General features: G+C 45.7%; 1 protein-coding gene across 2 annotated transcripts; it reads right to left on the bottom strand.

Annotated features, from left to right (window-relative positions):
* Window positions 1-481: 481 nt before the first annotated feature.
* ASB1 (ankyrin repeat and SOCS box containing 1) lies at window positions 482-19,452 on the bottom strand. 2 transcript variants are annotated; one of them, XM_019523370.1, is made up of 6 exons: window positions 19,159-19,452; window positions 18,248-18,332; window positions 15,373-15,519; window positions 10,679-10,981; window positions 3,307-3,680; window positions 482-728 (listed from the first exon to the last, which is right to left on the bottom strand). In XM_019523370.1, the coding sequence occupies exons 1-6, from the start codon at window positions 19,289-19,291 to the stop codon at window positions 595-597; spliced, it is 1,176 nt and encodes a 391-aa protein (XP_019378915.1). In that variant the 5' UTR covers window positions 19,292-19,452; the 3' UTR covers window positions 482-594. The 2 variants fall into 2 exon arrangements, with proteins under 2 accessions (XP_019378915.1, XP_019378916.1); XM_019523371.1 differs by lacking the exon at window positions 18,248-18,332 and having other exon boundaries at window positions 15,373-15,514.
* Between the last annotated feature and the right edge of the window lie 5,357 nt (window positions 19,453-24,809).

Here is a 24,809-nt window from a genome sequence, read left to right as displayed (position 1 = left end):
TTTTTTGGGGGTTTTTTTTTTTTTTTTTTTTTTTTACTGTTCCATCATGGGAGAATGGAAACACCAAACAACACAAGCTGAATGAATGGCTTGGGACACTGCAGCTACCTTGCAACAGTTATATACACATGCAATTTTTCAAGAAGCATATGGTATCGGGCAAGAAGCTTGATGCATTTTACACTGGAACAGGATATACAGTAGAATTAAACACATCACCTTGACCTATGTAACAGTAGCAATCGTAAAATTCTTAAGGGAGAAAGGTCCAGGCAATAATGGCTGGAGCACATAGGGACTGGAAAATAGTGCTGTGTTAGGCACCCTGTACTTACGAGATCAGACACTCTCTTTTGCACTTTACAAGAAGTTTAAAGTCCACTGCTTGAGTGGGTACAAATTCAACATATAGTAATGCTGCTAAAACCCAAGAAGCAAGTTACAAGTTGCAATAACAGAGGTAGAACCATTACAGACATACTTGTACTAATAGCTATACGATATTTAATTGGGCTGAGGTTGGAATTGGCACTTTTTTTTACCAGATCACTCATATTTTTAAAGAAAACTGTCCCCGAAACAGCTGGTGACAGTTTAACTTTGTTCATAAAGTAAAAATTGTTTGATGGGGTCTGGGACCGGAAGGGAGCGTATCAGACACAGACGGGATTTGCCGAGTATTATCCGCACAGCTACACGGCACAGAGACAACAAGCTCCTGGTATGGCCTACAACAAAAAAGGACAAAGGAAAAACATTGAGGGAGGGAAAGCAATAACTGCATAAAAACAACAGGTGTAACCTGAACTGGGCCAGGTGTCCAGCAGGTGTAAATTGCAATAGTTCTACTGACTTCCGTGGAGCAATATTGATTCCATCATTGAGGATTTGTCCCATGTTCTACACCTCAATGGGAATTCAGCATAGAAAAAACCGCTTCTGTGCTACAATTTGGAAGAATCAGATGATCCATTTTGCAAAATCAGATGATTCATTTTGCAAAAGCTCAGCCTCAGCTGTGTTTCATGTGCAGTTTTTCAGGGCTGCAGGGGAAGGGAGCCGTCTGTGCTAGCTGTTACTTCTTCAGCTGAGGTAAATGAGGTTGGTTCCAGTGAAGTCAACAGAGCTACAGCTGTTTGTGCACCAGCTGAAGATCTGGCTGCTTTTCAGCAGGGGACTTTTTCAGTGCCCCTAACTGTCAATGTTAGCCTAATCATTTCATTTTAAGGTTAAACATAGTTTCTCTCTGAACTAAACAGCCAATAGCAAATAAAAACCAGACTTTGGATGAAATTAACTCCTGTGATGAGAATGAACACAACTCCTACATGCATCATGTATGTTCCTATGCCCTCAAAATAGAACATAATTAAGTAGAACATAAGACATGCTCTGAACAGCTGTGAACATCACCAGCAGTAACTGTTTGTGTTTGCACTGATTAAGAAACAGAAACTCTACTTAAGAGCCTTCCTGTATGCCTAAGATGCTTCAAATCAGCTGCTCCTTTGCTGTCTTCCCTACCTTTACCTGGGCTGAACAGGCAGTACTGCCTACTTTGCCTGCTAAGCAGGGGTTTAATGGAAACCACATGGCACACTGAGTTGTTACAATTCTAGTCTCTCACCTGTGGGAGTCTCATCTTGCAATGTGGTTTAAGGTGAGAAATGTTAAATCTCTAGTTTCAGGAGGGATTCACATCCCAGAACCTGAATCCCATTCAAACCTCTTTGGTCTGGAATTCAGATTGGAAGTCTCACTTCTGATCAGGTCTTCATGCAAAAGGCTGGTTTTCAGTCAGTGAGAATGACTTCTTTGTCTTCGGGGCTTCCTTCCCTGTTGGAACTGGGATGTACAGTGGCTTTCACATATTGTGCTAAAAAACATTAGCCAAACTCAAGCAAGGTTTGGATCTGAGCCTTTGGTTCAGGTCACTTTTTCCATTAACCCTTTAGCGGTCACTCTTCAAAGTGACTACCTCTTTTGCTCTTCCCCAAAAGCCACATGTTCACATCCAGATTGCCCTCACTGTTTGCCACCTCTCCAGATATGCTTCCCAACCATCTAGCCCAACCACAAATGTTAACGCTGGCCAGCAGCAACACTTGATCTGTCTAAACATCCACAGAACTCTTTTTGCTGCTATGGGTCCTATGCCTGCCAGCTGGCTTACTGCCTTTCTCAAGTCTATTTTTACCAGGAACAGTGAGGTTCCATTGGTCTTACCTGGGTTAGCTGCATCTCTCTGGGTACACTGCAAATGGTGCTGGCCTTAATGGCTTCCTACAGCATAAGCCCTTGGGCCTAACTTCCAAAGGAGCACAAATATCTCCAATGGTCCCCTTTCTGCTACATGTCTCAGGGTGCTTTTAAGCCATCTTCAGAGGCATTCGGTGCTGGCTACAGCCAAGGCTGGGTAATTTGACTAGGGTGTTCCAAAGCTCCTGCTGGGACCAGAGGTTCCTGGCTGGAGGGTTTTGCCCCTCTGCTCAGGATCAGACCAATCACCATATTTGGGATCAGGAAAGAATTTTACCCCATGGTCAGATTGGTATGGACTGTGTGGGATTTTGCTATCTGTAGCAAGAGGTGTGACCCTCTATCTAGAGTATCTTGAGCATATATTGACAACCCTTTACAGAAGTCGGACACTGGTTGCCATGGTTGTGTCAGGGTTGATAGTAGTCTTATGTAGAGTTTAAATTATGGATTGTATATGATGGTTTGGATAGGGATGATCCTGCCTCAGACAGGGGTTTGGACTAGATGACCTCTAGAAGTCCTTTGCAGATCTACTTCTCTATAATTCTGTGACGCCCGTCTATTCTGAGGAAGCCTTTCATGTTATTCACGTCAGCCTGTCCCAGTTCCAGCAGCAGAACATGCAACTGAGTAGTTCTGAAACCCTTCATTGTATGGCAGGTATGGGTTTGATGAGGCATCCCATCCAGGACTAAATGAAACCACAGGCACTCTAGATCTACCACTTGGACTCACAGGGAGGGATCAGAATCCCTAGCCCTGCTGGGGTTTGCAGAAATCCCAAAACAATCGCTTTATAGGATGCATGAAATTCCTCATTCAACTTAACTCTGAAACTTTCATCTCCTGGAAGGGTACAGCCATGGTTCACTGGTAAGACCATGATGGGGGGCAATGTGGAACCCCTCATCATAGTGTACTTATGGCACTGGACTGCCTCAAACCTGCCATGGAGAGACCTTTGTCTGTTTAACAGCATGCAGTGTGCTGCATTTATCTCTTTGCAGCATTGGTAAGCCAGTGGCCAAGGACTCTCCTACTTACTCCTGGCTTCTTTGAACACTTGAAAGGCTTCTGTGTTGACTCTGATTCTTCCTGTTGATTCTGTATCTAGGGCCTCCATCTCCACTAGGTTCAAGTTGGCTCCAAAGTCAATCAGGAGGCTGATGAATGCTGCATCACAGCCATGTCTCAGGACAGCATCCATCATGCAAACCGGGGAGCCCCGGATGTTGATAATACCACAGCAGTTAAAATCAGGGTTGGCTCCTGCTTGGAGCAGTAGCTTGAAGCACTGGAGGTTGTGATAGGCAGCACTGATGTACAAAGGGCAGACCACCAGGGAGGTGAGGGCGCGCGAGGACAGGCCGGGCATCCGTGAGGCCAGATGGTGGTTAACATCCACCTCAGCTCCATACCTGAGCAGGAAAAGCAAGGTCCGTTTTGAGAGAAAGGCAGATGAGTGAATCAGCCCTCAACAGGGAAATGCTCAAAAGGGATGAGTGTATCAACTTCAGTTCAGGTGCACGTATAAGCTGGAAATCACAGAGGAGACCAGAAAGCACAGACTCCTCAACCCCCATCCCCTATCACAGGTATAATTCTCTAGCCATCCAGTAATTCAGAGGGAAAGGCCACTGGGAACCCTCTGGCTCCTGGCACTTCATCATGGAAATGCTTATATCTAGCCTACCAACATACCCGTTGGGTATCCTCATTTTAGATATGGAGAACTGAGGCAAAAGGAGACTAAGGGCCCTAGTCAAGGTTACAAGGGGAATTTGTGGCAGAGCAAGACATTAAAATCTGATTTCCCAAATTGTTGGGTGGCATGCTAATCCCTAGTGCCCTGAATCATCTTCCCTCTCATGAGGACTACTACCTGGTCATCTGGCCCATGCAGCACTCCCTAAACAGTCAAGGATATGCTTTTAGGAGCAGAGGACAGGATGGCACAGAGATGACTATGCAAGTTTTACACGCCTTCCTCCCACCCCTCCCTCCACACACATGGTTTTCCCTTATATCTGTGCAGCAGAAAGCAGCCATCACAGAACCCAATATATGGCCCATTACTCAAAGAATTAAGAGTTAATGAGCTGTAAGAACAAACCTGACTTCTTGTGTTAAATGTTCACAGGGTCAAATTTGGGGTCCTGAAGATTTGGGCACTGAGATACTGCTCCCAAAATACCCTGCCCTTTCCCATTTGGATATCTCCCCTAAATGGCTTGTCTACCTGAGGACACTTGGGAAGGGAAAGTGTACCTGAAACAATCAAGTATGAATTTGGAATGGATGAATTAAACTGCATCAAAGCCCAGTGTGGACACTTATTCAGAATTAAAGTGGCCTTTAATCGTTTGAGTTACTTCCAAAGTAAACTAAGCTAAACTGAATTAAGGCCCTGTTCTTTCTGAATGAGAGAGTCCACATAAGTTGTTAATGTGGTGTAGCTAATCCACTTTAAAAGTTAATTTGGATGAGTTTTCCTGAGTGTCCCCGTGTAGACGAGCCTATAGAGAGGCAGGGAGGGACTGCTGGTGACAGAACAAGGAGTGCACAGCCCTCACCATATTCAGCTGGCCAAGTGGTTTTCATAGAGTGGTTAATAGCTCTATGATCAAGAGAGAGAAGGGGTGACTCCAAAACACTTTTCTCTTCTCCCACTAATGACCACACTAAGCATCTGCATACTATAGCTGACTGTTCAGCTTTGAGTAAGCTGCATGGAAAATCTACCATTAATGGTGTGGCTGGGGGTTGTCCAAATGACTCAGCTTCTCACTGAAGGGGTGTTGTAGATGCATGAAAATAACTTCCCCACCTGGGAGAGGATGATGAGCCAATGTGTTAGAGCCACAGATTTGACTGCTGCAAACACCAAAGGAAACCGAAAAAAAATACTGCTGTTAAACAGAGGTATGTAACAAGTGTCATGATTCTTATTCCAGAGGGAACTTGGATAGTTGAAATCCAGTCATAAAGTCAAATGCAGGGATATTCCCCTGTATTCAGAAGTTCATGCTAAATGAATGCACCAAATTCCAAACCCATAGGAAATGGGGAAAATATAAAATAATCCTGTCAGGCTTCCAACCATCCCTTCATAAACATTTGTATTTTCCTATGCTAAAATTAAAAAACATATGAATCATCATGTTACTGATTACATTTAGCATGCCGGAACACTGCATGGGATATTTTAAACTCTAATTATTATTGGTGTGACAGCAGCTATCTTGGTCCATACACTAAGGTTTGAACTAGGGACTTTTTGGGCAAAAACCACAGGCTGCTACAGCTTGAGTGAGAACACCATCACTTAGCTGGGGCTGTGACAAACACAATTCCTGTAGATCAGGCAGAGTGAGAACAGTTGGTTCTAATGGTACAGTGCAAAACAATTTCAGCAAAGGATTCTCATAGCTTTTCTGCTTGGGTGCAACAGCACCTATTGAAGTTAGCAGATTTGAGTGAGAGCTGTCAATCCAGTACAAATCGGTGACAAAAATCCCACCCCATACATTGAGACCCTATGCTGTTATGCTATAGATATACGTACTAATTTTATCATATACTGATTGAACAGCAAATATGGGTGTCCAATTTCAAGCTGAGTGATGGCAAGAAAATAGGGATGGCACAGAGAATGTTTGCCTCCTTTAAAAAATATTTCTTTTGAAAAACTGCAATGCTGCAAGTAACAGATAACAATATTAGCAATGTGCTATATTTTATATATCCATCGATATAGAGAGAGCACAAGGTACTGAATGTCATAATTGCATCTATGTCATATATACTGGAATGTGGGACAAGGGGCAGGCTACCCTTCTAACAGCAACCATTTTAAAGTATTTCTTTGCAGCAATCTAGATCAAGTAGTCCTGTGTTTTCCCTTCACAGTAATAAAACATTCTTCCAGCCTTTAATAACTCACTTGGATTTGTAATCCAAGCATTTGGAGAATGAGGTTTTTCTACTTTCCTGTATACTGTAATTTTCCTCTTTACAGTCAATAAAACAAATAGGAAAAACCTTTTGGGCCAAATTCTCTCTACCTGCTAATGCATCTCTCAGTGCAGTGACTGAGGTTTATAGCACTGATCCTGCAGAAAAGTCTACATGTGATTTACCTTTAAAGACACAATTAATTAAATAGTTGTATTTTCTGTGTGCAGTTAAGCACATGCAGAACTAGTTGGAGGACTGGCGTCAACACAAGCAGATCCAAGGCTGTACTTGTCACTTTGAGCATATTTACTCAAAGTGACAAGTACAGAGTATGGTACATAGGCCAACACCTCAGAAGATCTTGGAAAGATCTTTGGGGGAGGCACAGAGGACAGAAAGCTATGCAGCTGCTATCCCTCGGCTCGTCCATAGTCACAACACACCAGCTCCGTTTTATTTGGCCAGGGCGTAAGCTAAAGGGAGAGAGAGAGTAATTCAGAGAACATCTGCTCTGTAAGGGGATACCCCTATCAGAGTGGTTTTTAGTATGCTCAGTTGAGTCACGGCCATATTGCACTGAAAGCTTTCTCTATAGAGAAACATTTTAATTATGTTAAATGTTTCTAGAAAATGGCAAGGGACCTAAGCCCACTCAGTGCAGCTCCTCACACAACTAACCCTAAGGAATGGGATCTCTTCACAAGTTAGTAAGGCTGGTTAAAAACATATAATCAAGATGCTTTTCAACCAAAAATTGTGTTTTTAACTATGCTCAATTTTTAATAAAAAGTGCCTGCTTTCCGTGGAAGATTTCAGTTTGTCAAACAAATGACTATTAGAAAACCAAAATATTTAGGCTAAAAACAAGCTATTTCTATAGGTACATGCTGTGTAGTGTTTCATGGCATTCATAATTTGTGTGTCTACTGTGCCCAATTTCCATCTATGGGTCTGGACCCCTGGCCAGACTGTCCTACAGTATATACCACTGCTAGGCACTCCCTTAAAATTCTACAATTCCCCTCCCCTCTCCCTTTTTATTAATATTTTCTGTGGCAAAAAACAGTATGCTAATTATGATTTTTAAAATAAAAATAGACACCTTTTTTAGAAACTGACTCGATTCACCACTGTCTTTTTTTACACTGCTTTTAATGAAATGAGCAGAATACACATATCACCTAATATCTTGGATCAGCCTTCAGCTAGACTGAAAGTATGATGCAATACTCCATCCCAACACAGGATGATTGTATAACAAGCTGTTAGGAAAGTAATCTATACCCTAGCAATATAATTGTAAATATTTCCTCCAGAGTCTTACTAGAAAATGGATTACCATTCCATTGCTAGGTGTGTATTTACTATTAGTCGATACAGTTTCACATATAATGTCCTATCAGCTCCTGCTTACTGCTTAGTAATCTGGTTCAGCAATTGTGGTTGGATTCAGGAGTCCAGGAACTATAAATGTGTTACCATACGATTAAAAAAAATGGGTAGAGTAAAAATGCCTGAATAAAGGGAACTGGAAAGAGCCTATGTTAACAGGAAAAAAAATCTCATTGACTGATAAGGAACTGAGTGTATATTTTTGAGAACTCTTGGTGATGGAGAAGGGTGCTGTTTCAACAGCAGTAGTCTGAAATGCATAATTATAACTTAGCAAAAAATTGTCATTTTGTTACTTACGTGGAAAGGGAGTATTTTAGAGGAATATAATAAAATCTTTTACTGAGCTTTTTAACATAGGATTGTGTTTCAAAGTAAGCCATTCTGGAAAGATCTCTGAAATCTGTATTCCAAGATATTGAAATCTTGGGCAATATGACAATCTGGTATTAACTTAGCAGCCTTGGGACAGACATTGCCTAATAAAAAGATATTGGACAAACTCCAGTTAATTTTTAATCCTGAAAGTTTTCCAGACTCTCACTTTTAATATTGCTGGCAAGGTATCATTAGGGGTAGACATATAAATCAATACATCAGCTCATCATGCTCTGAAATACCATTTTGCTACATTTCATTCTGTGTTAGCAGATATATTGGGGGAGATTCTAAGGAATGTCGCTTTTGAGCCCAAATTTTGAGCCAACGCAAATAGCATGGTTGATGGGGACATCCTTGTCTCATCTTACAAAATAATATGTCCCCTCCCTTCTCTCCACTTTTCCATTAGTCATTTTCCTTAAAGGTGTACTTCCTTTGAAAACTTTTCCTCCTAACCCAAAGAAGGAAAAATTCTCCAAGTATTTCAAATAATCCTCATAATTCATCCAAGTTTTTTTGCCGTCATATACTATCAAATAGAACTCTTTGGAGGGCATTCCTATAGGTAATCACATAACCTTTTTTATCTTTTTGGTTTTTTTAAAAAAACAATATTATGATTTGGCAGCTTCATCGCATACATAAAGGTGTTGGCAGAACCCCTTAGACAAAGAGCCTGGAGGCCATGAGAAAGTTGGTGATCTCAGGACATGAAGCACAGCCCACTAACAGAAGCTTTGAGCCTGTCTGTTAAGAATCACACAATCGTGGAAAAATAGGGCTGGAAGGGAACTTGAGGGGTCATTTAGTCCAACTCTCTACTCAAAACAGGAACATCCCAATCCAAACCATTCCATGTCTAATCTATTCCTAAAACAGCACTAACAATTTAGTTCCAACAACCCTGCTTAATACCTTAAAGCAATACCTTTAGCTACTAGACACAAGGAGGAAATTTGCTGGGGCACAGAGCAGGGTAGAGTTTTTTGCAGCTTCCTCTGAACAGTTGGCACTCGCCACTTCTGGAGTCAGGATACTAGACCAGATTGTCCACAGATCCAATGCAGTATTATGACTACAATAAGTTCATAATGAGCAACAGGTTCTGATTTCCACAAAGCAGGATTCCCGCATCCATATTTAGCATATGTCTTTACCGTAGAGTTATCTTGGGCTCCATCAGTTGTTGACCCAAGCCCCACCCGCATTTCATGGTGCTATGACCTTGGGCTAGCTGGCTCCCTTGTGGTTGTAGGCTAAAGTTCAAGTGCAGCTTCACTGGTATTACTAACACACCCACTTTGCAAGAACAATGCAGGCTAAACCACTCAAGAGGCAATCATCCCCCAGTGCCTTCCCACAATTCTGCTTGTGTGCCTAAAGGCTCATATGTGTTCTCCACAATTGACTGGGAGAGATGCAGAGTGGCTCAGCTTACTGCATCACACAAACATTAGCTATGTTTCCAGAAGCCATAGTAACACAGCAGTAACACCACAGAGTATACGATGAGTCATGTTGGGCTTTGCAGAATGGCTTCTCACACCCAGGAGGGTGTTACAACAATGCATCTTACTGAGGTGCTTTGCTTACAGACCAAAAATCTTTGCCTGGGGTTTTTTTCAATCTCATTAGCCTTGCAAAATGAATGCATGATCCCCAAGGAATAAAATTTAGCATCTGTCCCCTTAGCTGGCATGCTATTCAGTATCTTTATTTTCTACCACTTTTTCACTGATTTATACAGCATTCCCTTTACACTACCTACCACTAGAGGGAGTGAATTTACTTCTCCACCTACCAGAGACTGAATCATATGGTAACATCACTGCTCTTTAATTAAGGAGGTGTTAAGCATAGTATTGCAATGTTTACTTATACACTGGCTGGGCACCTTCCAAACTCTTGTGAAGGGGTAGTTTCTATTCTGTTTAATTCACATACTCCGAAGGATAGAAAGAGATGGGAAAAGCAGATGATGACGGACAGTACATAAAATCTTTAGAGCAAAGGTGGGTTGTTAATAGGATTTAGAAGAGGCCAAAGTAAGAGCCTTAGTGATGGGCTCAGTCTGGTGACAGCATGCGCAGACAGCTGTGCAGATGAAAGTTCAGAGATGATGGTATGAGCATCTGACCAAGAGGCAGGTAAAAAAGGGTGGAGCAGGGATGCTTAGGGAAAATAAATCAGAGTCATAGGGAAATTATGCAGAGCTTTGAAGGTGATCACAGGAGGCTTAAATTAAAGGTGGCAGCAGATATGGAATAGATATGGAGCAGATGGAATTGAAGACGGGAATGTTTAGCAAGGGCTGTGGCACTGGAAGCCAGTACAGCTGGCACCCACAACAGAGCTGAGGAAACCAGCTATCTGATTATAGATTATGCTGCATTCAGTGACTTTAAAGAGTGGGGGAAAGGTGACGTGATGGGGGCTGAGGGAAGGTTTTCTGGGGATGGAGGAGACCAGGATATTTTTATATTGTAAGGGGAAGGAAGCCAGGGACAAGATGTTGAGGAGACTGAAGATGGTTAGTATGATAGGTTTGGACACTCACTGTACTACTTTAACAACACTAGGCAGACCTCTGACCTTCTTTAACCATGGCTTTGGATGCTACATATAAGATATGACACCTCAGAAATAGAGGCTTCTGTGGGAATTAAAAGGGGCAAACAATACTTGCCTGATCAGTTCTGCCAGGATGTCGGCCCGGCCCACGCGGGAGGTATGGTACACAGGAGTGCTGCGGTGATGCCGGCTCCCGTTGGGGTCCGCGCCAGCCTCCAGCAGGATTTTTGCACATTCCAGGTGCCCATTCACAACGGCCACATACAGGGCTGTCTGCCCCTTCACATCTACCAAGTCGATCTCTGCCCCTTCCTGGATGAGGAAGTCCACGCAATTGCCATGGCCAGCAGTGGCAGCAATTCGCAGGGGGGTGCAAGGCAGCCAACCACAGCACCACACAGACTTCTCGTTGATTCGACTGAGCAGAAGAGGCAAAGCAACATGTCAGAATGATGTGTGAATACATGTGGTATTTGCTTTGCTACAGCCCTGTATGCCTGGGTAAGTCAGGGGTACCTTCCCTCTAAGTTTTGTATCTTGTCTCAAGGAGTCTCACAAGTCATGTATACTATGCTACTGCCTACAAATCCCAGCCAACATCAGAACTCCTTTGAGCTACATGCGGTAAGCATAGGATAAGTTAACCCTTGCCCTGTAGAGCCTTCCATCTAAATAGACAAAGGAAGAATTATTATCCATATTTAATGTATGGGGAGCCAAGGCACAGAGAGATTCAGTGACTTGCTCAAAGGCAGATGGCAACAGAGCTGGGGACCAAAGCCAGATCTCACCTAGGTTCCACTTTAACTACCCACCACCCTTCCTCTCAAAGAGTAAAGCTCTCTTTCTCCAAGATGGATTTTCATTTCTGCTTATATAATATAATATTATAAAAGGACAGAAATAAGCCACCATTGCACTAGCAAACTGATAATTTACAAACAAGATTTGTTAGAGACAGAACATCTTAAAAATGCTTTTAAAACCTGCCTGGAGCCATGTACAGGAGAAGCCAAACCATGTACCCACCCACCCCGAGGCTATACCTGGAAGCGTTAAGTGCAATGAGACCAGAATGAGTCCAAAAGAAGGAATTAATGGCAGGGAGAAGGCAGGAAAGAATTAGTTATTTGGGTCATTTAGGAGTGGGTGTGATTTTTTTTCACAACCTTTCTATACAAATGAAAGTCCTGGCATAGGTGCACTTGCACTGGCATTAAAAAATATTTTACAAGTAAAGTCTCTTTCATTCATCAAAACTGTATAAATTATACCAGCCAAAGCACTTCTTTGCCATATAAGTTGTGCCTAAATTAAGAGGGTTTGCCAGGTAACCAAACTATCAGTTCTGTTGACAAGACCCCAGAGACCAAGAGATCATTAGCATACCAGCATCCTCAGTGGTGCAGTCCAAAGCTGAGGGAAATACCTTAGACGTTAGGAGACCTGGGTTGTCTTCCTCTTTCTGCCTCTTACCTGCTGATATTCTTGAGCAAATCCCTTCACCTCTCCATACCTCAGTTCTCCAACTGTAAAATGGGGATAATAGTACTTCATATCCCTATTACTTGTCCGATCACTTGTCACAGCTACAATCTACACCCCTATCACTTGTCTTCATTTTCCATCCCTTATCTAAAGAAGATTTGGATCAAATCTCAGAAAAAAGCTCTCTGACAGCAGGAATAGTATCAAAGGTGCTTAGAGGAAGCCAGGAAGGCCTCTTCACAGGAAATTTGCAAGAGGCTGGATGGGCACATATCTAGGATGGTAAAGAAACAGTGAGTCCCACATTTGTGCAAGGAGTTGGTCTACATAACCCAGGAGATCCTTTCTAACCCTACAGCTCTATGTTGCCTTCTACAGATAACAAAGCATTTGCATCTGCCTCTCAGTATGCTTGTGTACAGTGCCTGGCACACCAGGCCTTCTTCATACTAATATAAATTAAGTAAGGCACAAAAAGGTAACAGATGGAAAGTTGACAAAACTTAGCAGACTGTATAAAAAAGGGAGAACTACCAAAGCTGTGCTACAATTTTGGAAGGGCTGCCTCCTTTTGATTCTTGCTGAAAAGGCAACTTAAGGCTTCGGTTGGGTCAACAGCAGTTTATTCCACAATACAGGAAAATTAATTAAATACCCCAACAGCCATAGACATTAACTTGACCAATATATGTATATATATTTTTACATAGGGCGTTTCAGTTTATAGTTTATTATAATGTCTTTTGTATGGTTTTGTCATTATATTTTGACTCCTATTTTCACATTATTATATTTCCATGATGATCTGAAGGGTATTCATAAGTGGAGGTTGGATATTTATTAACCTTGCATTACAAACTTGAAATCTACTTCAGCTGGGATTACTTTGGGTAATATCAAGGGCTATCTGAGCAGCCTGTCACCAGAGATGAAGCCTCTGTAAATTAAGCAAGGTATTTTTGCCAATACTAAGACCCCCTGGGTCCCACCAAGCTGCCCCTTTTAAGCTAAGAAAGGCACAGCTCAGAGTGCACTGAGGGATCTGCTAATGATATGGAAATACTGGAGCAGGTGTTCATCTCCCCTCCTTCCCTGCATGCCCATAAGGTCTACAGTTCTGGCAGTGGGCTCCAGAGGTGTAAAATTCAAGGATACTCTTAACATTTTAAAGGACTGAGTTGCTCAGCAGTACCGGGTGTAGGGATCAGTGTGCTCTGCAAGACAGGTGGAATTCATGACAGCCAATTCTTCCCTGAAGATCCCAGTACCGTCTAAGCACTAGAGGACAAACTGCCAGATTCAGTAACAGTTTGCCAAGGGTGCACAGGGCAGAGGGGGAAAGGATGACTCTGAGGAATTGTAATTTTGAGAAGTTCTAACAAGAACCAGCTGAAACGGGGTATCTATATCTTTTTTCTGAACCAGACTTCATCTTGTCCCTCCACCCTGGCCTTTTTGAAGCTCCCTCTCCAAACATATGCACATGCTGTTAACATTTGACCATTCTGCAGCTGGCTGCATGTGAAATGAGATAAATACTAGGTGTTCAGTATCCCCACAGAGAAACCCACTGCATAGTGGTCACACTTGAGAGGCCACGAATGAAACAGGCCAGGGGAAAAAACTGCTCCCATGTCCCTCCAGATGTTTCCTTCAGAGCAGATCACGAGGACAGGCATTGGCATAGCTGAGACAGGAAGCTTGGCCTATGACTGCTAATATTATAGGAACAAATAGTCCCAATACTACCCACAAAGCACTGAGGAACTCATATGCCCCAAGCTAGACTGCACTGATTTGATTAAACGAAACATAATGAACCTGCCACGTATGTGGGAGAGATTTCCAGCTTGTGTCAATTGCTGCCCCACTGTTGCAGCTAACAGGCTAAGTCTCCAGTAGGCATAAATCTCCGTTGCTCCACCCGAGTCAGTGGGGTGGGTCCTTAGCAGGTGTAAATCAGGGAGGGACAATTATTTTGGGCAGAGAGTCGCTTACCCAGTTTTGGCAAGCTGTTGAGGGCCACATGGGTAGCTCTGCCTCTTGACAGGTGCCCCACCCCCTGGTTGCCATCTTCTGACTGGAAGTCCTGCCTCCTAACCCCTGACTTCTGCCACCAGAAGTCACTCCCCTTGCCCTAAGAAGTACTCCTTTCAGCAAGGGGTTTTCCCATCTCAGAACCATAAAAATACCAGTCTGCACAGAGGTGATTGTATATAATAGCTTTAAATGAAGTCTTGCTCTTTCATATTGTGTGGGGGTGGGTATAAGTTTGTGGGGGGATGTGGGTGTGTGGCTGTGTGGGTATGTTGGGTGTAGGGGAGGATGTGGGTGTGCCTGTGGAGGTTGGATAGGTGTGGGGGTGTGGGTGTGGGGTGAGGGAACATGTGGGTATGTGTATGTGGATATGTGGAGTGTGGGTGGGTATGGGGTTTGTGGGGGTCTGTGTGTATGGCAGTGCGAGAGGAGATGTGGGTGTATGTGTATGGTGGGGGGGGGTGGGACTCACCCCCCCCCCACACACACACTGGTACCAACACAGGCCCCATGCTCCCCAGTCAGGCGATGCAGCTGGGAGCCACATGGTGCTGGAGCAGTGTGGGGGCAGGAAGGCAGGGAAATGGCTGTGGGTGGGGTGGGCTGAGCTGCTGCATTCCTGCTGAGGCTCCCCCTGGGTCCTACTGCCCCTGGCTCCTGTCATCTTTGACAGGCAGCCAGGAACAGATAAATATTTTCTACATTTTTAGGGACCTCACAGGCTGGATAGAATGGCCTGCTGGGCTACATCCGGCCCATGGGTCATATTTTGCCCACCCTGGTGTAAATGGATGTGGCTTCACTGAGGTCACTGCAGTGGTGCTGGTTTATGCCAGCTGGGGATCTGGCCCTACTTGGTAGCTTATAGCCTATCTAAAGGAACGAGGAGCAGCCCCACCATCTTCTAAGCCTTTCAGAGGAAGTGTTGCATACAGAGCAGAATCTAAGGACATTTATAGCTGTGCTCTGGGAGGGGTGGGGGGCGCTTTAATTAACATAGCTCCAAGAGCCATGCTAATAAAAGTGCCTGGAGTGTCACATGTATCAGCGTCCCCATGCTGAAAATTGGTAGTGGGCACCGAACGCTGATACACATGATGCTGGAGTCTGCTGGAACATGGTAATTACCATGCTCCAGCAGCCTTCATTGATCAAGTCTACTCCAACATGCTGTAATTACAGTGCATGCAAACAGCCTCCCTGTATATGTATAGGAGCCCTAAGAGATGTGGGGGAGAAGAGATGGGTGGGGTTGGGTAGTGGGAGGATGAGCAAAGGTCACACCTTTGGAAGCTCCTCTCTTGCAGCAAGCTCTTGAGTGTTTGCAGGTCCCCCACGTAGGCAGCATCATGCAGCCGCGTGTCCTCACAATGCTCAATAGGGTGGTCACAGAACTGCTCCCTCAGCCACTCCTTCAGATTACGACCTGCGCTGGAGACAGGGCCACTTGCATTAGTCCAGGAGACACTGCCTCTCCCCCAGCCTGTGCTTTCACTCACCTCACACAGCAGGGCATTGATAGCAATGGTTAGCAGCTGCCAAAATACAAAGCAAAGTGGCATTGCAATACTAACCACAGCACTAGACAGAGCTGGAGATGGTCTGGGGAAATGAAAGGCCTGTCTCTAGAGGGGAAGATAATGCATCAGGTCAGTGCCCAGAGGGAAGGCATGTTATCTGTAAAGCTGACTGGAGCACTTGCATTGAAGGTTTGAAGGGGGAGAAATAAGAGGGGTCCCCCTTCTACATGTGCATAGCACCCAGCACAATAGGTGCATGATATGGGCCAGGATCTTTACACACTCTTGAGTACAAGTAGGTGTCTACCTGCACCATTTCCCTGCACCAAGCTCTGCTGTTCTGGTTTCTCTTGGTGTCTTTCTCCCCTTCCTGTTCCTCATTTTGTCTTCTGGACTCCTTCCATCCTCCCCTTCACTACTCTCAATTCCCTATCCCCTAAACCCTCCTCATGCCCCTGCTGTTTACCCCATTCTCCCTCTCTTTACCTACTGCTGGAGGAGCCTGAAGAAAAATCATCCCACTGCTTTTGAATGTACGGCAGTCACCTGCCTTTCCAATGAGGTGGAGTTGAGGCTATGACCTGGTCAGCTGCAGGAGGCAGCATGGTGGCTATCAGTGCTGTCTTGTTACAGAAATGTGACCCAAAGGCCTGTTTACACTGAGGTAGCAGCAACATGTCCCAGTTAGGTCATTCCCAAGCAAGACTTACCCACACCTGTCCCAGCAGGAGCACTCTCTAGACCAGGAAATAAGCTAGTGAAGGTTCTCTGGGCTGACCCCCTGAGGTTACTCCCAAAAGCACAGTCTCTAGTGTGCATGAAAGCAACTGCTTGGGATGCCCCCAGAGTGGTCTCACTGGATGCACAGGTGGACAGGAGCATGCTTGGGGCTGGCGCAGACAGGTCTCTGCTATAGCACTGATGAGCCATGAGGGATGCAAGCAGCCTAGGGAATCTCCCCAGCTTGGTAAACCTGGCTATGTATGCAAATCAGGTCCTCAAAAACCAAAATACTCCTGCCCCTCCTGAGTCTCTTGTCTCCTTAGTCCAGGTGCCAAACACAGACCCATAAGGTTTGAAGGGACCTCAGGGGTAATCTAATCCAACCCCCTACACAGGGGCAAGATGAGCTGTTCCTATCCAGCTTCTTTTTGGAAACTTATTAGAAGGATTCTACAATTTCCTTAAGCCACTTGCTGCATGGTCCTACTAGTCTGATATTTATGACGTTTTCCTGATAGAGAAAGCTGTGTCCCAATCTGGCAAACCCACATCAGCTCCTGACCTCCACATGATCTTTAATTACCCCTTCAAACCCTCCCAGGTCCCCTTCCCAATGTAGTTCTTGTTCCTTACTCAGCCTTTAACTTAGCTCCTCTACTGTGCAAACAGGCTTCTCCTTCCTCACATAAATATTAAGGCCCAAATCCTCTCTGAGCAGTAAGATGGCTAAGTGAGAACCTACCCAACTCTGAGGCTTTGAAAAGCCATTAATGCATCAATTCTTTGTAACATGCTGTCACTTTAGACTTAAAAGTGAAAAAAGCTCACCTGTTGTGTTAATGTTTTTTCAGGGTATCAGAATTGTGCCTTAGAGGTGAAACAGAATTTGGGTCTAAATGTTTCCAGCTTCTGGGCTACCCCTTTCGCTTATTAAACCCTTCTAGACAAGGTTCAGCACTAAGGAAGTACTTGCTGAGATTATATGATGCAACAAAACAAGCTGCCACCCACTAAGGATGGGTAGACAGAAATGACCTAATCCTCCAGCCGCAATTTGGACAAATCCAGAAAGCGACCTTTGCTCAAGTTACAAGTATTCAGCTAAGGCTTTTCTTCTGCCATGCCTCAGGATCAGGTCTGTCTTTCCTAGATGCAGCTAGCAACAGAGAAGTACCAAAAGGTGTTGAAAGATGCTGTTCTGCCAAGGTTTGTAGACCAGTTCAGCAGATCCAGAAGGCACAGATCATTTGTGTAATTTCAGATGAAATATTCCAAGATTAGTGTTGGGGGATATATATGGAACTTCTGAGGTTCATTCATTGTTAAACAGTGCTTCCATAAAAACTGAAGGGGAAACTTAGTTGCAGCCTTAATTATGGACAAATGGTAAGTTAGTAATTAGTTTTAGCAAACAGATTTTACATGCTTCATTCCAACATACATAGATCAGAATTTTCAAAAGGGACTTTGCTCCTATGTAGGCAACAATATATGTGGTCAGATTTCCCCAGGACTTCTGCACACTGGATGCATGTTGGGACTTGAGGTCATTTAGAAATATGGACCTAAGTGTCACAATGTCAGCTGCTGGGTACATGGCACTGCAAACTCTGGTCCTGATCAGTGCCCAACTAGGAGCAGCTGAGATCTTTTCAAAAGCAGTCCTGATTAGCAGTTCTGAGCACTTGAAAATCTGACCATTGTGAAAATTTGGCTCATATTCTGTTTTTCAGATACTGATAAGGCACTTTGTTTCAAGAATACAGTAAATATGTGAGACAACATGCATGGACTATGCCATTAAGGCTGTTATGAGGAGGCAGTACTGGGTTTTCTCTATAATAGAGAAGCATGACTTGTGTTATACAAATCAATATGGTCTAATGGGTAGAACACTAGATTTGGGCTTAAGAGACCTGGGTTCTTTTCCTAGTTCTGCAACTGGCCTATTGGGTAACCTTGGGCAAGTCACTTCACTTCTCTGTGCCTCAGTTTCTGCATCTGGAAAAAGAAAAAAAAATAAGATAACACTACTGACCTTCTTTTGAAAGGCCTTTGAGAGCTACTGAAGAAACGTGCTACATAGGAGCTAGGATTGTTATAACCAGCCCTCAAGGACAGAACTGTAAATGCTAACAGTGGGATTTTCAACAGCACCTGGGCACCAAACTTCCATGAGCTAGGAAAGCAGCCTAGCAGCTTAAACTGAGACACAGAAGGAGAAACACCTGTGGAAGTCAGGTGCCTGGATCCTTTGAAAGTCCCACCACAAATCCATTTCAGTTGGGAGGACAACTGGGTAGGCTTAAAATGGCAGATCAATACAGGAAAAAATAGCCAGTGATTTCATATACATGCACACACACATATGGAAATACAGATAAATCACACACACATGCTGCACATGCATATGCATAGACCTACTCCATGGGCTTGTACTTCCTTAAGAGAATGGCAAATGAATAGGAGCATAGAAAACAAACAAAACCCAGATTTACAAAGTTCAGTTTGTAGATCTGCACATGTCCATCTGGAAAAGCCAATATAAAGCTGATTCCTGCACATCCAGTATTTTAACAAGGAAAAAAAAATGCAGCTTCCTTCATTCCCCTCTTTCCCCTTCCCCACATGCACCCTGAAAGACGAGTGAAAACTCCCTAGTGTTTTTCCCAGCCCCAGAGTTATTGCCAGGGTATAGATCCTGGTAAATACCAGCACCTAAGGCAGCAAGGCAGGAAATAAGGAAAGCTGCGTCTCAGAGAACAAGCTGGGGGTGGATGCTGGAATTCCTCGGCTGATCATTCTATTTTTGTTCTACTTACATTACCTGGATTTCTATTTGTGGCACCGAAGTTGAAACAATGAGTCCGGCTGGTATGGATTTCCAGGCCGTCCCCAATATCACTCTGAAGGAAATCGGCACTACCAGCCTGACTGTTTGGGTAGCTTCCTTCAGCCATCTGGCACCCTGTTTTATAGAAACACCCCTACCTCCTCCCTTTAAATTCCCGCAGAGGCTACAGTGCAATCCCTACACAGCTCCCAAAACAGTTATTGCACATGAAATGCTGAAGCTGGCATGTCATTTCCCTTTCCTTGCCTGTGAATACTATGCAAGCTGCATAGCTGTCCCACCCTTCCCTTTATCTGATTGGTGAATGCCAGGGCAGACAGCTTCCTGCTTTGAGTTAAGGTGGTTTGTCTAAGCTTTAAAAAGGGCTTCCGTTTGGGTTTGACAGCACTGAAACCAAAGAACCAGAGCAATTCCTCCTTCAAAATGTCCTGTAATAAAGATGTTTCACTTATTTCTTCAGGGGAATAAACAGGCTGGTTCCTCTCTCTTGCATTTTAGAGGGCAACTTCCTGGACTGACATATCCTATCCTTCTAATGATCATGATTGCACAAAACAATGTTTGCAGAGATGTGTTTAGATGAACCAATGACAGGGGAGTGAAAAGAGTGAGTTGCAGGTCACCCAATAATATCACGATACAGCAAGGAGAGTGTGACCTTCACAGGCTGGCTGTTTTTCCTTCTACGTAATATATTACCCCTTCAATTTCTGCCTAACCACACCTTACTCCCATCTGTAAGAAACTAGGGCAGCTAGTGAATTTAATAGCTCCAGTGTGAATTTTTGGCTTTATTTTGATCTTCTGTCAGTTGCACTGAACATAGGATTGCTTATATTTCCAACCAGGCTAAGTCAGCCAGGTTGAACCAAAGCTACTCGCTGCGACTTAACTTTCAGCAAAAGCTGATTCACTCTTCAAACACTTGATGCAAAATGTTTCAGGAGGACAGCTGGCCTGTTGCTATAATGAGATTTCCCTATAGTGAGAGGAAAATCAAATCCACTGTGCAGCTCTGCCACAAACAGATAAGTAAATAATCAACTGGTTTCCACACGAAGACCTGGGGGCAGGAAAAAAGATGCAAGTAACTTCTGGGCATACAAAACCGGGGCTGGTGTTTATTCTGAGGAGATACCATTTGCTACCTTTGACCCCTGCTGTACAGTTGCAAACAGCCTCAAAACTACTCCATCATCATCCATACACATTGTTCAAACCTCCTATTTTGTTAGTGTTCTGGGACCGGCAGTTTTCACAACTTTAAACTCATGGTCTCGTGCACGCGAACCTCAGTGCCAGCTGCCAAATGGAAGAGAATGGTGGTAAACCAATTGGTCTGTAGCTGTAGTCTTGCTACTGCATGGCAGGATATCAGTTCACAGACCCAGGGTCTGGCTGTACAGGTGGTTTCCTGTGAATAATTTTGATTTAGTTTAAAGCGATCCATAGAAGAGATGTACAGCCTGCAAACTAAACCTTTTCTTTCTCCTGCATGGTAAAGATCAAAGAGGAAAAATATTAGTGAGTTTTCTACAACCAGCTAATACTGCCTCATCCCACTGTCCTCCTCCTATAATGTTTGTTCCTCTTGTCCCTGAGCTAGAAAGTAGGGCTGTATGAAATTTCACTGGGTGTTTTATTTTAAAGCTGTTTTGTCACGTTTCAAACTCAAAACAGCAGAACCGAAATGAAACAAAAGGGTTTGAAACAGTTTCAAAAAGAGGGCACCCGCAACATTTCAAAATGGTTCGAGTTTCGAAGCCGGCTTGCTTGCAGCTAAACAGAAATTAAGGAAAGGAAGGGAGAAGGGGGGAGGACTGCTCTGATATTGACATCTAGCTCCCTATTTGATTCCCCAGCTCTCTGATCATTTCTCCAGCTCTTCCCAGGGACACGGGCCCCTGATCTGTGCGCAGATCGGGGGCCTATGCGCAGATCGGGGGCCCACACCCCTCAGGAGGAGCTGGGGAAATGGTCAGAGAGCTTGGGGAAGTGATCAGCAAGCTGGGGAATCGAACAGGAAGCTGGGGGAAAGTTCAGGTCCCTGAACATGCCCCCCAGTTCCCAGTTGGATTCCCCAGCTCCCTGATCTTTCCCCCACCTCTCTGATCGCTTCGCCCAGCTCTTCCCGAGGGGAAACAGGTCCCCACATAATGCGGGATGACAGCAGGCTGCCACTGCCAGCTAGTGAGGGTGGTAGCTCTAGGCTATTTCCCCAGCCAGCACCAGCAGCCTGCTGAAACCCTGCGTGCAGATGCAGGGGCCTGCACCCAGCAGGAGGGCTGTGGGGCTGTGACAGACTCCTTTCAGGGGGTGTGGACCCGTGGATCTGCGCATGGGATGACAGCATACTGCCACTGCCAGATGAGGCCAGCACCAGCATGGGGTTCTTCCTGGTACAGCCCATGCTGAGCGCTGGGAAAAACCCAGCGCTGGCGCTGCCCCTAGCCAGTTCTGCGCATGGGATGGCAGCAGGCTGCCACTGCCAATAAGTGATAAGTTTTGCTTTGAACAGTTTGATGTGCAGTTTCCCAGAAACCATTGCACCTACCTCCTTGAAAACTTGCCAGGCTTCATGTCCTCACAAGGTACTACCACCCCTGCAATTTTCATTTGAATCAGGCAAGAAATGACAAAGTTCTAGGCATTTTCATGATTCCCCATTATAGCCTATAGGCGAAATGTCAAAATGTGTCAGAACAGCCATGAATGGTGCATGCCCCTGGTGGCTGAGGGGGGCACGGTTATACTGGCGGCAGCAGGAGCATGGTGGTGGGTGCCCAGCGGCAGTAGACTGGGAGCTCCTGCAGATGCCGCCAGTGCTGTCGGTGGCCGGGTTGGGGGGTTGGAAGGGAGTGCCGAGTGCTAACTAGGGATCAGCAACCACCCACAGGCACTGCCGATAGCATCGGCAGCAGCCAGGGCAATCATGGACTGCCCTCAGACACTGATGGCGGTGTCGGCGGCAGGGTGGCGAGTGGCGACCACCCACAGGCACCACTTACAGTGTCAGTGGCACCTTTTTGCAGGGGGTGCACCACCATGCTCAGGGCGTGCCTGCCACTTTAAAGGCCAGAAGACAACAGCTGGCAGGTGCCTGATTAGGACAGCCATTTTAGATTCAGGGCTGCCCATATAAACAGGGCATTTTGCTGCTGGGAGGCCAGGCAACAATATTGCCTGGCTGGAGGGCTGCTGGTATTCTGGAGGTCAGGGAGGAGCTGTAGGGGATGGTTTGGAGGCTCCTGGTCCTGGGCATGACCTAAAACTGCACCCTGTCAGGAGTGAGTGGCCTGGTGGGGCTCTCAGTGGCGTGGAAGCCCTGAAGAAATGCCAAACCAGTTACCACCCTGGTGAAAGGCAGGTTGGGGCATCTTAACCCTAGCTCCCACAGCCAGGTGGGTTACCCCCTTGTAGGGTCTGGAAGGTGGACCCCAAAGATAGCGTGAAACCATAGACTCAAGAACCTGTCTGAACATTCCCTGACTGGACAATGCTGGGGCCAGGACTGGAAGGGGAAAGGATCGGGGCCCACCACGAGGAATGCCCAAGAGCTGAGGGCCTAGGGTTCCGGCCGGACTAGAGCTGGGCCAGGGCTAGTAGCCAAAGGTCCCGGGGGGAACCACACCCGTAAGGGGGAGCAGCTCAGGGAGGTATGCAGCTGGGAATAAAGGCAGAATAGGCTGCCTGAATGGAGGGATCTAAATGGGGTTCAACTAGTAGAATTCTAGGGCCCAGTGTGGGGCTGGTGATATTGATAACATCTGGATGCCATCTGCGAGGCTTGGGCTGCGGTGTAAGGGAGGAACAGAGCCGCAGATAGCGCCCCCTGGCATTGGGGAAGCCTCCCGCTTAATCAACATCAATTAATTAATTATCATCCAGGCGTGGCAGACAAGAAAGCCGGCAGGCCACAGGGAAATGGGCCCCAAGAAGGCCCCCTGTTACGACCCACTACGTGTCACTCCTGGAAACAGTGAAACAGTTTTGACAGAACAAAATCAAACAGCACTTCGCACAGCCCTACTAGAAAACATTTTCATGGGACCAGAAAGGTTACCTATAATGAGCTGGCTGACAAGTTTGCAAATCGCATCCTGTCTGTGTTAAAGGGACAAGGCTTGGAAATCAGAAAACACCACTTGAGTATATGTCAGTTCCTTTGGATTTGCCAGGCTCCCTCATGCATCAGGCAGACTCATACAGGGCCTGCTAACTTTTTGCTTGACTCAAGTGTCTAAGGTCTAGACATGTCTGACCCTGACAACAAACTGCTGTCTGAGTCATTGCTTTGCACAGCTTGCTGGTCAATACAGTACCTAGGCCTCTTGTTTTCTGGGATTTCATAAATGTGAAATTGGCCAGAAGACCTTCAGACATCTTATTTTTGGAACCTTAGTCATTCCTTCCACGAGCAGAGAGGTAGTTAGCCGTGTTAGTCTGATGTCAGGCAGATGGCAGGGGAGATATGCACATTATAGACCTACTAGATATTTAAATGATCCATAGAAGAGATGTAAATATAGACTTAGAGACTCACTAAATATTTAGTCCATAAGTGTGGACGGGTCCGCTCGTCACCTTCGCTGCAGAAGTCCCACCAGTTTCCCCGGCTATGTATAGTACTCACTCAGGAGCCGCATGCATCCAACCCGCCTGCCACGACTTTGATGATTCTCCAGTTCAGTGTATGGTCCGACATGTCCACATCCAAAAATGAGACTTCACACTGCTCAGGGTCCGTCGCTGTTGAGGGCTCCTCCACCCCTACACCCTCGCCCGGGCCTCCATAAGTGTCCGCCACTGGCGAGCCGCTTCGGTCCTTCAAATCTCCCCTCCCACGGGGCACAAACTTCAACCAAAAAAAATAGCAAAAAGGACGAACACAAACACTGCTCTTGTCCGGAGCTGCGGACTTTGCGCCCCTATGTAGGCTTTTAGCAGAGTCCACGTCTCTCGCTCAGCAATCCCTTTTCCTGGCCTCAGAAGGGAGCCTTCTGACCCACCTGGGGCCCCTGTCTTTCCAGGCTGTCCGGTTCCCTCCCACTCAGGTAGTGCAACCCAGTCCAACTGCCCTCTTCCTCGGGCTTCCTGCTGCTCAGCCCCCATCTGCCAGTGCCAGACGCTCCCAACCCTACTATTCTGGGGCTTAGCTTTTGGGACCACCGTCCCGAATCCCACAGTCTCTCGGGGCCTTACCCCGCCCCAAAACGTGCGGGTGCATCGTGCGCCGGTGTGTGTCCGCTGCTCCGGACTCCTGCCGGCGTCCGTCTCCCGTCTTGGCTCTTCCGGTTCCGCGCCCCGGCTCCTGGGTTCCGGCGCTTCTTTTATCCTGCTCGGATCTGTCCCACACCTGGAACAGGTGAGTGAGTGCCCCACCCTCCGGGGCAACGGACGGTCTGCTACTGCGGGAGCTCCCGCCCCACGAATCTCGGAGCTTGTCAGCTCCTCCGCTCCCGCACAATAAGGTGCGCATCTATCCCACCTTCTGCTGTTCCTTCTACATCTATATCCCAGCCAGTCTGCCACCATCAACTATATCCAGCCATAGAGACTGTGTAGTGGGCCAGGTTTGTATTCTCTGGAGAGGGAGAAATGCACTATACTACTCCCGCAGCAAG

Source organism: Gavialis gangeticus, unplaced genomic scaffold (genome assembly GCF_001723915.1).
Source record: "Gavialis gangeticus isolate Ggan-Ray unplaced genomic scaffold, GavGan_comp1, whole genome shotgun sequence".
Classification (NCBI taxonomy): domain Eukaryota; kingdom Metazoa; phylum Chordata; order Crocodylia; family Gavialidae; genus Gavialis; species Gavialis gangeticus.
Note: the sequence above shows the minus strand (reverse complement) of the source record. Positions and strands in the feature narration are given on the sequence as shown.

Bases quoted from the DNA above. Each gene is read 5' to 3' on its own strand.
- ASB1 (XM_019523370.1), bottom strand. From the start codon at position 19,291: ATGGCTGAAGGAAGCTACCCAAACAGTCAGGCTGGTAGTGCCGATTTC. The intron at 10,982-15,372 runs GTGTGACCTTTG...TCTTCTGCTCAG, and splicing joins CAAGAGAGGAGCTTCCAAAG to TCGAATCAACGAGAAGTCTG. The intron at 3,681-10,678 runs GCAAGTATTGTT...TTTCCTGCTCAG, and splicing joins ATCCTGGCAGAACTGATCAG to GTATGGAGCTGAGGTGGATG.